This window comes from Vipera berus (assembly GCF_964194415.1).
Source record: "Vipera berus genome assembly, chromosome: 14".
NCBI classification, from domain to species: domain Eukaryota; kingdom Metazoa; phylum Chordata; class Lepidosauria; order Squamata; family Viperidae; genus Vipera; species Vipera berus.
Window position 1 is genome coordinate 6,442,142 of NC_138217.1, and position 13,231 is coordinate 6,455,372.

General features: G+C 43.4%; 1 protein-coding gene across 3 annotated transcripts in view; it reads left to right on the forward strand.

Moving 5' to 3' along the window:
• ULK1 (unc-51 like autophagy activating kinase 1) overlaps positions 1-9,613 on the forward strand; it is an 83,521-nt gene extending 73,908 nt beyond the window's left edge. For all 3 annotated transcript variants that reach the window (XM_081339115.1, XM_081339114.1, XM_081339116.1), the window contains 4 exons: positions 644-801; positions 2,420-2,555; positions 4,105-4,190; positions 4,329-9,613. In XM_081339115.1, the coding sequence (XP_081195241.1) occupies positions 644-801; positions 2,420-2,555; positions 4,105-4,160 (350 nt within the window). In that variant the 3' untranslated portion in view covers positions 4,161-4,190; positions 4,329-9,613. The remainder of the gene's footprint in view (positions 1-643; positions 802-2,419; positions 2,556-4,104; positions 4,191-4,328) is intronic.
• The last annotated feature ends 3,618 nt before the right edge of the window (positions 9,614-13,231 follow it).

Genomic DNA, 13,231 nt, shown 5'->3' on the forward strand with positions numbered 1-13,231 from the left:
GTCTTCTAGTCCAACCCCCTGCTCAGGCAGGAAACCCTATACCATTTCAGGCAAACGGTTGTCCAAACTCTTCTTAAAAACTTCCAGTGTTGGAGCATTGACAACTTCTGGAGGCAGGTGGTTCCACTGATTTAATGGTTCTCGCTGTCATGAAATAACAGAATAATAGGAGTTTGGAAGGGACCTTGGAGATCTTCTAGTCCAACTTGTTCATTCCCAACTTCTGGAAGCAAGTTGACTGATTGCGATCGGTCCAAGGACATTCAGGGGACACGCCACACAAGAGAACCCTTGAGCCTTGTAGGAAGTGTGCGGCCGGTTTTCTTTACCTCGTGCACAGGTCTGCAACCTGCGGCTCCCAGTCCTCTGCCATGTGCAGTCCAAAAAAAAAAAAAAGGTGGGACTGAAAAAGTTCAACCAATCAATTCAAATATGCAGGGTAGGTGCATATCTCGCCTTGGCTCCACTCTTCAAACCCTGTTCTGCGCATGCGCGCATGTACGCACATGCACACACATTGTTTTTGCGGCTCCCAGTTTTTCCTTTTGTGAGGGAACCGGATCCGAGTGGCTCTTTCACTGTTTCAGGTTGCTGACCCCTGATCTGGCGGGTGACTTTCTCCCTTTTTGCTTCCTTCCTGTAGTTGTGAGAAAGCTCAACGACCTGTATAAAAGCAGCGTCTCTTCGTGCCATCACCTGAACTTAAGGCTGCAGAGGTGGTTCATGGACAAGCAGAAACTCATGGACCGCATCAATAGCACCACGGCTGAAAAGCTCATCTTCAGCCACGCTGTGCAGATGGTAGGTGAGACCTGACCTGGTGTTGCCATGGAGGAGGATGGCCATGTTGGTGGCAGCGGTGGGGCCCCGGTCTGTCTCGGGGTGGGAACTCAAAAGAGTTTTGATCTGAAGGCAATTAGAAGAACCTCAAGATGTTTTTCCTTCCAAGAGGAACAAGTTAAGGAAACAGTGATAACACTGTCCAAAGAATTTTGGACATAACGTAGAAGTAGAAAACTGGCAAAGCCTCTGGGAAAGAAATACTAAAATAACAGCAGCGGTGGCATACAAAGAAAATCTATACAAAATGTTTTACAGATGGCACTTAACACCGGGGAGGCTAGCAAAAATGTTTAAAAACGTGTCAAGCAACCGTTGGAAATGTAGACAAAAACCAGGCACTTATTACCGTCTTTGGTGGACAAGCCCCAAAGCCAAAAGATTCTGGTACACACACGGTTAGAGAAAATGACTAAAGAACAGATAGATTTTAAGCCAGAATTATTTTTGTTAGGCATAATCGTGTGTGTAGATAGATAGATAGATAGATAGATAGATAGATAGATAGATAGATAGATAAATAGATAGATAGATAGATAGATAGATAGATAGATAGATAGATAGATAGATAGATAGATAGATAGATAGATAGATAGATAGATAGATATAAAGGTAAAGGTTCCCCCGCACATGCGTGCTAGTCGTTTCTGACTCTAGGGGCCGGTGCTCATCTCCGTTTCAAAGCTGAAGACCCTCCGTGGTCATGTGGCCGGCATGACTAGACGCCAAAGGCGCACGGAACGCTGTTACCTTCCCACCGTTGTGGTCCCTATTTTTCTACTTGCATTTTTACGTGCTTTCGAACTGCTAGGATGGCAGAAGCTGGGATGAGTAACAGGCGCTCCCTCTGTTACGCGGCACTCGGGATTCGACCCGCCAAACTGCCGACCTTCTGATCAACAAGCTCAGCGTCCTAACCCACTGAGCCAACGCGTCCCTTTGATATAAATATAGATAGATATAGAAATAAAGATATGGAGATAGATAGATAGATAGATAGATAGATATAGATATATAGAGATAGAGATAGATAGAGATAGATATAAATATAGATAGATATAAAGATAGATATAGATATAAAGATATGGAAATAGATGATAGATAGATAGATAGATAGATAGATAGATAGATAGATAGATAGATAGATGATAGATAGATAGATAGATAGATAGATAGATAGATAGATAGATAGATAGATAGATAGATAGATAGATAGATAGATAGATATAGACAGACAGACGAACGATTCACATGGCTGGAGATAGATATAGATGGTGATTGATGGAGATAGATGAGAGGGATAGATAGATAGATAGATAGATAGATAGATAGATAGATAGATATAAATATAAATATAAATATAAATATAAATAGATAGATATAAAGATAGATATAGATATAAAGATATGGAGATAGATAGATAGTTATATAGATATAAAGATATAGATATAGATAGATATAAAGATAGATATAAAGATAGATAGATAGATAGATAGATAGATAGATAGATAGATAGATAGATATAAAGATAGATATAGATATATAAAGATAGATATATAAAGATATTTTTCCTTCCCAGGTTCAGGCTGCTGCTTTGGATGAGATGTTTCACCACCGAGAAGACTGTGTGCAAAGATACCAGAAAGCGTTGCTCTTGATGGAAGGACTCTTGAACTTCATCACTGAGCAAGGAGATGTTGAGAACATCAATAAATGTAAGGAGGGCCAGGCAAGAGACTCGTGAGACCCCTTCTGAGAGTTTTTGTTTGTTGCTTTCTGCAACTTTCTTAACTAATGACTCTCATAATCATAACTGCTTTGAGGTCTACTGTTCTGGCCTTTTTCACTTATTTGGAGAAGAAAGGATTTTGGGACACAAAATGGGAGTTTGTACAAAATTTATTTATTTATTTATTTGTTTGTTTGTTTGTTTGTTTATTTATTTGTTTATTTATTTATTTATTTATTAAATTTGTATACCGCCCTTCTCCCGAAGGACTCAGGGCGGTTAACAGGGCATATATAAATAACAATACAAAAATTAAAAAGAAATTAAATAAATGCCCAATTAAAAATTACAATAACAATAAAAACAATAAAAGACCCATTAAAACCCTAATATTCCCCATCAGGCCAGACCAGCTAGTTCAAATAAGTGGGTCTTCAGCCCGCGCCGGAAGGAGCGAAGGTCCGATGCCATCCGGAGCTCAACCGGCAATTGGTTCCATAACGCCGGAGCGCCCACAGAGAAGGCCCTCCCCCTGGGGGCCGCCAGTCGACATTCCCTGACCGGAGGCACCCTGAGGAGGCCCTCTCTGTGGGCGCGCACAGGGCGGAGGGGAGTTGACGCCGGCAGCAGGTGGTCCTCGAGGTACCCCGGACCCATGCCATGTAAGGACTTGAAGATCATAACCAAAACCTTGAACCTCACCTGGAAGACAACTGGTAACCAATGTAGCTCGCAAAATTGGGTATTGACCGTCCCATTTGGCACTTTCAACAAAAGAAAGTCCCAGCTCTTTAGGGTGACCAAGAGTCTAGCTTTATTGAATTTTTTTTTTCTTGGATTAGATAAACTTTATTGTCATTTTTTTTTCCTGTGGGCACAATGGCACACATTTTTAAAAAATGAAATTTAGTTGCTTCCTCTCAAAGTGTACATATACATAACACACATCTAAAACATACTATATGTAACATATGTATAGACCTACACCCTTACATATAAGTAACATAAATATTAATCACCGTCCATCTTGAATATATAATGGAAGGAGGAAGCTTTACAGTTCACAAGGTTGATACTGTATGGAAACAAAGCTGTGACTGCATCTGGATGTTCTGCTACCATCTTGGCCTGGCAGAAACAAAGTCAGTTTGGGGATTTTCCTGTAAAAAACCCCAATAGGTAACTCCCCTCTTCCCTTCTGGGCTACCCACAGTTCGTAGTTCACCACTTTTAAGTTCTTTTGCTTTGGGAAAAACTGCTCTGGTCAAAGGTTCTTCCATCACTCGTCCTTGGTAGATAACGTCTCCCGGTTCTCTTGCATTCCATAGTCTCCTTCCACCCTCCTCCTGTCACTGTTTGGAAAAGCTGTGAGCAAAAGCAGGTGCCGGCAACTATGGAGTCAAGTCAGGTTTGACCTTGGAGCTTAAAGCTATTTTAATTTTTGAAGATTTGGGGTATTTTTCCAGTCCTGGCGAATGTTGATGCGTCTCACCCAACCAATGAATCATGTTCCTCTTATCCTTTTGTCTTTTTAGGTAAAATGTGCATTGAACGGCGGCTGTCCAGCTTGCTATCAGGGATCTGTGCATGACAATAAGCTTTAGGGTTTTTTTCCACGCAGGTAATTGCTTTGGTTCCTAAAACCCTCGGGAGTTAAGCCCTGCACCCTTCTGAAGAAGTCTCAGATGGGACCTCTTCTTGGAAGCCATTTTTGGCTTCCCTGGTTATCCCTTCTCTTCCTTTCTCTTTTTTTTTTCAGGAGTAGCAGCTCTTTCCTGCTCACCTTGGTGCAAACTGGGGACAGGTAGATACAGAAAGACCCTCTTCCAGCTGGTGGAAAAGGGCTGAGGAAACCAAGGACCAAGCCTGCTTCATGTCCACTGGTTTTGTTTTGTTTCTGAAGATGAACAGGTGGGGTTATGGCAAGGCCAGCTTGGGCCCTCTTAACTTGGAGTTACTTTCGTCTACTGCTGGCAGTGGACACCTGGATGGCTTCTCCTGGTTAGAAGGATGAAGCTCAGCCAGGGAAGAACATCCCTGGTGAAGACAGCTGTTCTTCTACAGATTTTGTCTGGTTGCACGCTTGGGACCTGCCCACCATTCCCCAATCTCCACGTACTTGGTGTTCTTCAACGTCTCCCATGCTTCGCGTCCCTCTTGGCGTGGGAAGAAGGAAGAAGATCCGGAGCTCAGCTTTGCCTGAGCCTGCTTCATCGTCTGGGGTGCTGGAAATTAGACTTGATGCTCTCCTGCGGTGGATGCGATGGGGCAGAGCCATTCTTCCTTCATCGATGGGGAGGTGGACAAATCCTTAGAAGACCGTAGACCTCTTTCAAGCAGTTGGAGCCACGCCAGACGATCTTAAAGTTATCGTGTTCCGTCTCAAGAAGCCAAAAACGTCTAGGGCAAAGAGATGCCTTCTGCACGCGGGCAAGGGGGCATTAAATCAATGCATGGAAACGGCCCCCTCGTCCAATTTAGGTACCTGTGTTGTAAGAAGGCATCTCTTCTGGAGAAACATTGGGGTTGTTTGTTTTTTTTCTTCTTCTCATCAATAGCTTCTCTTCTCTAAAGGACAGAAAAAGAGTGGAAAGAAAACACATATGCAACACACACACTAGCTTTGTGAAGCAAAGGAGCACTTTACGGAGATGTGGAATTTCATGCTGGAGTGCTGGATTTTTCTCTTTAACAGCTCCTGGGATGGGACTTCTTGACATGTTCTGCTATGTGCTAATTTCATCGTAGAGGATTCCTTTGCGTTGTTGTTGGTTTTTTTTTGTTGTTGTTGTTGTTGTTCAGAAATTGCACTACAAGTACGTGTGGGTGTCTACACACACACAAGCCCGTTGCTAAGATCCAATATGTATTTATGTGTATATAATGTATAGCGTAATCTTACACGTTTTAACTGTACTGTATGTTATTAGAATGGGGGGTGGGGGGTGGGGGGGAAACAGCTATGCCTTTTTCTTCCTGCTGTCTGTAATCCAGGTTGCTAACTTGAACGTTTTTCTAACATCAATGATGGTCTCTCTTATTCTTTCTTTCTGTCTGCTGTCTGTTTGTCTGTCTGTCTCTCTCTCTCTCTTGTCTGTCTCTCTCCTCTCTTTCTCTCTCTGTCTCTCTCTCTTTTTAATGGATATACTGTTCAAAGCAGCCTGGTTTTCAGAAGCTCAAGGACAGGATCACGACTGCTTGTGTATTTGCAATTTGCTGGGTTCTCCCCCCCTCGCCCCGCCCCCGTTTTTTGCAAAGCAGGTTTTTTTTTAGTTGTCTTCTTTTCCTGTTTTAGCATTTCACTTAAAATTTCCCAATCCTCCTGTTTTTAAAGCAATGAAGTAGCTCTCCCACCCCACCCCACCCCCAAAAAATGTTAGGGCATGGCGTGCATACGTTTCTGCATTTTGCGGTGTGTCTGCGTTTGTCTGAAGGGGCGGGTGGGCTGTTTCATGCACAGTTGAACATGTGAAGGTGCCACAGCTGCGAGGAAATGCTTGAGACACACCCGTGAGCTTTGTGTTGTGTTGTTTTTGTGATGTGTGCATTTGGGTTTTGATTTATTATTATTATTTTTTTAAAAAACAGAGGGATTCAAAGTTTGGTTCATTTTTTTTTTGTCTGTGCAAAGTGAGGACGCGTGCTTGTAAAATACAACCTAGATTTCAGTATTAACGTTCTTTTTTTTTGCCCCCTTTTCTGAAATAAGAGCAAGTCAAGTTTCTTTGCATACAGCCAGTTCAGAATCTATCCCTGATTTTCTCATAAGGAACAATCTTACTGGCTTAGAAGCCAGTTCTGAACCTTTTTTTTTTTTTAAAAAAAAGGTAATCTACATTTAATGCATTAAAAGATTTTTTTTAAAAAAAAAATCCCTCTCATTTACATGCAACATTTCCACACATCTTTTGTTTACGGCGTGTCTGGCAACTCGATCGTGTTTAAATTAGGTACAATGATGTTTCGTTTCAAGGGAAAGAGGGCTTTAGGGATTAAAAGCCATCCATGTTGAATTGTGCCTGAATAAATAAGAAACCAGCAAACATTATTTCAGCCCTCGTGAAAATATGAGCCAGGAGTGGAGATGCAGATCTTACATACAAACCCAAAGTAATCAAAGTATAATATCTTTGTCTCCAAGTTTGCAGCAGGGCTAAACATATCTGGGTTTATCAAGCATCAAGTTATTATCAGGAACTAGCTAAGTGTTAGGAATACAGTTCAGACCTTTTTAGATACATCGCCTCAAGGACAAACCACAGATTGAGAGAATTGAGAATAGGAATTCTTCTGGCTAGTCCATAAGATTGAACATTCAGCTTTGGAAAAACCTCTCACGCGGTGTGTTAGTTTCTTGGGCTCCAGAAACTTCCAACTTCTCTAGGGGTGCAAAACAGAAAAGTTAGAAATTAGGAAGATACAGTCGTGAAAAGCTCCAAAATGGAGTTGGAGAGAAGGAATATTCTCACTTCTGCTCCTGAGATGGTGTGTGTGTGTGTGTGTTTGAGAGAGCGCAAATAATGTCCTCTATTTGCACATTATCCCACAGTCTGATCTTATCCCATTGTGTTTGTAATACTTGGTTGTGACTTTTCTAGTGCAGAACGTATCTGTTACAACATGGCTTGTAGCTGCAATCTCTCTCCTTCTCCATCTCTCCCTCTTTCCCTTCCTCTCTCTCTCCCTCCGTCTCTCTCTTCCTCTCCTTTCCCTCTCTCCCTTCCTCTCTCCATCTCTTCCTCTCTCTCTTCATCTCTCCCTCTTTCCCTTCCTCTCTCTCTCCCTCTGTCTCTCTCTTCCCCTCTCCCTCTCCTTTCCCCCTCTCTCTTCCTCTCTCCATCTCTCCCTCTTTCCCTTCCTCTCTCTCTCCCTCCGTCTCTCTCTTCCTCTCCTTTCCCCCTCTCCCTTCCTCTCTCCATCTCTTCCTCTCTTCATCTCTCCCTCTTTCCCTTCCTCTCTCTCTCCCTCCGTCTCTCTCTTCCCCTCTCCCTTCATCTCTCCGTCTCTCCCTCTCCCCCTCCCTCCATCTCTCTCTCCCTCCCTCCCTCTCTCTAATGTTTTTCTCTACCAATCGGCATCCAAGGCAATCAACTGTGAAAGCAATTTATCATTTACAGCCCCTTACACATCCTCCCCACCCCCCAAAAAAATTCATATTAATGTCACCTGCTCACAAAATTTGAGGCAAACCCCAACCCCTTTTCACAACTCTGAACCAAAACAGAGTGGGGAAATAAAGATTCCACTTATCTTAAGCCATCTTCTCCTCTGGAAGACTTTTAATTTTTTTTAATGAAAGATGTTTTTTCCATAAATTAAAAAAAATCTGTAATGAAAATAGAAAACAAGAGAAGGGAGGGAACAAAAGAGAGAACAATAACTCAAGGAACTAAAGCAGATGACTTCCTATCCACTGTTCAAAACATCCTAACAGACCCAACATTTTCCCTTCTGAATTATTCCAGAAATCCCTTCTGCTCCTTAATCTTTTTTTTCCAAAGTTGAATCTGGATCAGTCACTGGGACCAGTGGTTTTATTCTTCCGAGCTGTCGGACTCGTTCTGGAGCCCATTTTTCAGGGAATTATTCTCCATTGGCTGATTGGTGTACTGATGGCTGGCGACTGGCTGCCAATCACTCGGATAAGCTAGTGGTAAATCAGTGTTCCTGTTGACCGACAAGGGGCCCGTATCTCAGGCTTCAATCCTTTCCCTGGCTATCTTCGTACCTGCTCGGCCAACAATCTTAGCAGCTTCAAAATTGAATGTGTGTCCTTGTTCATTGCGACGTGAGGCTACCAATGAGTTTCAAGTCTCCTGAAGGCAAATGCCTTCATTTCATAATCCGTGCGGTTCGTAACCACCGTTGCGTGGCCTTTATCTGCTTTTAAAATAATAACCTCCTGGTCTTGTTTTAGGACTTTCGCATCGGGCCGAGCGTGTTGCTAGGTTTGGCCATGACGGCATGTTTTTCTGGCTTTTCTATCTCTGCTTCATTGAATATGGATTTTTTCTCTCTCTCCAATCATTCAATCCATCACTCTTCGTTTCGCTTTTTTCTTCATTTAAGCAAAAGCCCCGTCGAGATGTCCAATCTTAAAAATGCACGTCGCCTTTTCTCCTTGATCAAATTAGGTCCCGCTTTTTTGCGTATTTCAGCTGTTTTCTTCCGTTTAAAACACCAAAGGGGATAGGTGGATAACCTAAACTTTTAAGAGATTCTGTTCCTGCTGCTATGGGACAAAGACGCCGTGCCTGTTGCACGAGAAACGTGGTTTGAAAAAGTCTTTCCTCCTTGCCAGGTTGCCAGTTTTTGCTTTTGAGGCTGTACATTTCCACTTTATCTCCCCACTTTGTTAAACCACTTGGTTTACTCAGAGCTAACTCTTCTGCTATCCTTAGTGACTTGAATGCATCTTAGCTGTCCACGTCATTCAGGAGAGAAAAAAAGGAAAGAAAGAAAAAGAGAAATCACTGAGCTTCATCTTTCTCACATGTACAATATTTGCTCAATACTTGAAATTCAACCACTGTGCTTGGATTAAAGAAAAACGAATATAGAAACAAGGCATTTCTTAACGCCATATTGGTGACTTTATTTTTATTTTGTCCTTTTAGGTTTTCAAACTAACTGCATGTAGCATGAGACATTGTTGACTTTTTTTTGTTTTGTTCGTTTTGTTTGGTGGGGAAAGTAGTTATTTATTGATCTGTACACGTCAGGAACAGGAAAAAGTTTTAAAATGGTGGTGGTGGGGGAAATAAGGATGGAAGGGGCTTCTTTCATCCGCTTCTTTTCCACTACGGGGTTGTTACTGATTCAGCATTTTGTACGTAACGTCTGAATTTAGATCCCAACTGACCTTCAGCATCGTCGCCACTCTGTTCATGTTCATGGGAAAGTATGTTTGATCGACACTTGGCCTTTTATTATTATTTTGTTGTTGTTGTTGTTGGAAAAGTGTTATGTGACTTGGCACATGGGTGTATTCTTGCTTTCCGTTGTATGGCGCCAACTTCAGGAAAATAAAATTTTGATTTTTCATCCTTGGAGTGCTTTGGTCTTCCCCGCGCCCCCCCCCCACTCTCTCCAAGATGGACCTCTAGTTCAGTAGCTGTGTTCTGCTGAGATTCTCATCATGGTTGTCGCAAAGATGCTTTTTCAAAAGGCAACTGGACTTTGTGTTTCCTTGAAGACATTTCGCTTCTCATCCAAGAAGCTTCTTCAGAATAGACTAGAATAGAGTAGAGAAGAATAGAATAGAATAGAAAAGAATAGAATAGAATAGAATAGAATAGAATAGAATAGAATAGAGTAGAATAGAGTAGAGTAGAGTAGAGTAGAGAAGAATAGAATAGAGTAGAATAGAATAGAATAGAATAGAATAGAATAGAATAGAATAGAATAGAATAGAATAGAATAGAATAGAATAGAAAAGAGTAGAGTAGAGTACAGTAGAGTACAGTAGAGAAGAATAGAATAGAATAGAATAGAATAGAATAGAATAGAATAGAATAGAATAGAATAGAATAGAAGTGTGCACTAAAAGTGTGCACTGAATTAAATCCCATAGAATTGGAAGGGACCTTGGAGGTGAATAGAATAGAGCTGGAAGGGACCTTGGAGGTCTTCTAGTCCAGCCCCCTGCTCAAACCGAAGAACCTATACCATCTCAGACAAGTGACTGTCTAGCCTCTTAAAAATCTCCAGGGATGGAGCGCCCAGGATTTCTGGAGGCAAAGCTGTTCCACTAGTTGATTGTCCTCATCGTCAGGAAGTTTCTCCTCAATTCCAGGTTGCTTCTCTCTTTGATCAGTTTCCATCCATTGTTTCTTGTCCTTCCCTCTGGTGCACTGGTGAATAATTTGACCCCCCCTTCTTTGGGGCAGCCCCTCAGATACTGGAACACTGCTATCATGTCTCCCCTATTTCTTCTTTTCTTTAGACTAGCCAGACCCAAGTCCTGCAGCCAGTCTTCGTATGTTTTGGTCTCCAAGCCTTGGATCATCTTAGTTGCTCTTCTCTGAATTTTTTTTCCAAACTCTCAACATCTTTTTAGTGATATGGTGACCAAAACTGGCTGCAGTATTCCAGGTGTGGCCTTACTAGGGCTTGCTAGTACTTTTTTCAGGAGGCAACTGGACTTCCTTGTTTTTCTTTGAAGACATTTCACTTCTCATGTAAGAAGCTCCAGCTCCGAATAGATGGTGGGGAATGGAAGGATTTATACTCCTTGCAGACAGCTGGTCATTTGCCTTCTTTTAGAGAGTCATAGAGGCCATTTGGAGGTTTACCTGTGCCCTCGGGGTCACCTGATCTTGCAGCCAAGAAAGCTGACACACATTTGCACTACTCAGGTGACCCCAAGGACACAGATAAACTTTCAAGTGGCCTCAACGGCTCTCTAAAAGAATGCAAATGACCAGCTTTCTGCATGGAGTATAAATCCTTCCATTCCCCCACCATCCAGTCAGAGCTGAAGAAGCTTCTTCGATGAGAAGCGAAACATCTTCAAAGGAAAAACAAGAAAGTCCCGTTGCCTCCTGAAAAAAAAGCCCCTTTGGGACAACCCTGACCTGGATTGACTGAGGATCTCCATAGACCTTCTGGCTTCTGAGTTCAGACTTCAGTCCGAACTGAAGAAGCTCCTTGGATGGGAAGCGAAAGGTCTTCGAGGAAAAACAAAAGTCCAGTTGCCTTTTGAAAAAGCACCCTTGGGACCTTCTGCCGATGGTGGCCTGTCAGGCTGAAGTCGCCTTGGAAAGGACTTGATTCTTGGTGATGCCACGGGGAAACCCTGGTGTGATCTTGGCTACAACGTGAGCAAGTTTGGCCCAAAGGAGATTTTTTTTTCAGGAGGCAACTGGACTTCCTGACTGTTCTGTACCAGCCTGCTACCAGCCCTGCAGCAAAAGCAGGGACGACCCCTTTACAAAGGCAAGAGGCTGGAATAAAGCCTGCCAAATTTATTCACATAAAACAAGAGCAAGACAAGACACCAACCATAAAACACGAGCTAAGAAGCAGGAACAATCCAAGCGGTTGCCTTCAGCAAACCAGCCCTCCCACACATTCCCCTTATATAGAGTTCAGGGCGTGGCTTCTCTGTGCCTCCTTCCGAGGAGCCCCATTGCCTTCCTCTGTTTACTCCTACTTGACTGCCTCCTGCGTCGGGCGTCCTTGAACAGGGCCAGCTGTGGGTCATCTTCATCCACGCTGTCAGGCTCACACAGCTGGGTCTCCACCAGGTGGGAGGGGCCTGGCTGGGGGCTCTGCGGAGCCTCAAAGCCATCATCAGCAAGTTCTTCAACACCCCCCTCCTCCTCCTCCTCTGAGTCATCCGACCCAACTGCCGAACCCACAGGCTGACCCTGAATCACAACACTGACTTTGCTTTGAAGGCGTTTCGCTTCTCATCTGAGAAGCTTCTTCAGCTCTGACTGTGATGTTCCTTCCACTCCCTGCCGTCCAGTCAGAGCTGAAGAAGCTTCTGGGATGAGAAGCGAAAAGTCTTCAAAGAAAAACAAGGAAGTCCAGCTGCCCTTTTGGGACAAGCCTGACCTGGATTGACTGAGGATCTCCACATACGTAAAAAAAGGTTGATTATGGACCCCTTTTACAGGATGTTTTCGACTTCTCTGTTTAGCCTACGACTCTACTAGTCCTCAAGTTACAACCCGAATTGAGCCCAAAATATCCATTGGTAAGCAAGACATTTCTTAAGTGAGTTTTGCCCTGCTTTACGACCTTCCTTGCCACAGTTGTTCAAGTGAATCTGGCTTTTTCCCCACTGACTTGGCTCGTCAGGCCACAAAAGATGTCCACGTGACACGGCAGCCGTCATAAATACAGATGGCAGTCCTCTCAGTTGAGTCCCACATTTCTGCTGTTAAGTGAGACATTTGTTAAAACGAATTTTGCCCCTTTCTACGGCCTTCTCTTGCCACCGTTTTTAAGTGAATCGCTGCAGTTGTTCAGTTGTCAGAAGGCCGCGAAAGGGGATCCCGTGAACCCCGCGACACAGCGACCGTTGTAAATATGAGTCAGTTGGCGAGGGTCTTGAGTTTTGATCACGTGACCCTGGGGAGGCTGCAAGGTGGTCATAAGCCCCTTTTTTCCAGTGCCATTGTTAACTTCTGTTAAGTGAGACATTTGTTAAATTTTTTATTTTTATTTTTATTTATTTTAATTCCATTTATATCCCGCCCTTCTCTGAAGACTCAGGGCGGCTTACAAGCTTAGCAGTAGCCTTCATTCTATGTATCTGCCTGCTTATTAGGGCTTTCACACACACCCCAAGCGGCATTATTACAAAGTCAGCTTAATTGCCCCCAACAATCTGGGTCCTCATTTTACCTACCTGGGAAGGATGGAAGGCTGAGTCAACCTTGAGCCTGGTGGGACTCGAACCTGCACTAATTGCAGGCAGCTGGTGTTACTTAAGGAGGCATTAGCCCACTGCTCCACCAAGGCTCCACTGCTCCACCAAAAAATGAATTTTGCCCCATTTTACAACCCTTTGTTGCCACGAAACAAACGCTTTTAAGTCGAGGCCTGCTTTAGCGGGCTAAAAGGAGCAAAGGACACAGGCGCCCATCCACGTGGGACCCCAATTCTCTACGTTTGAGGCTCCCCCCAGCCCCTGAACCTTTAACCATAAAA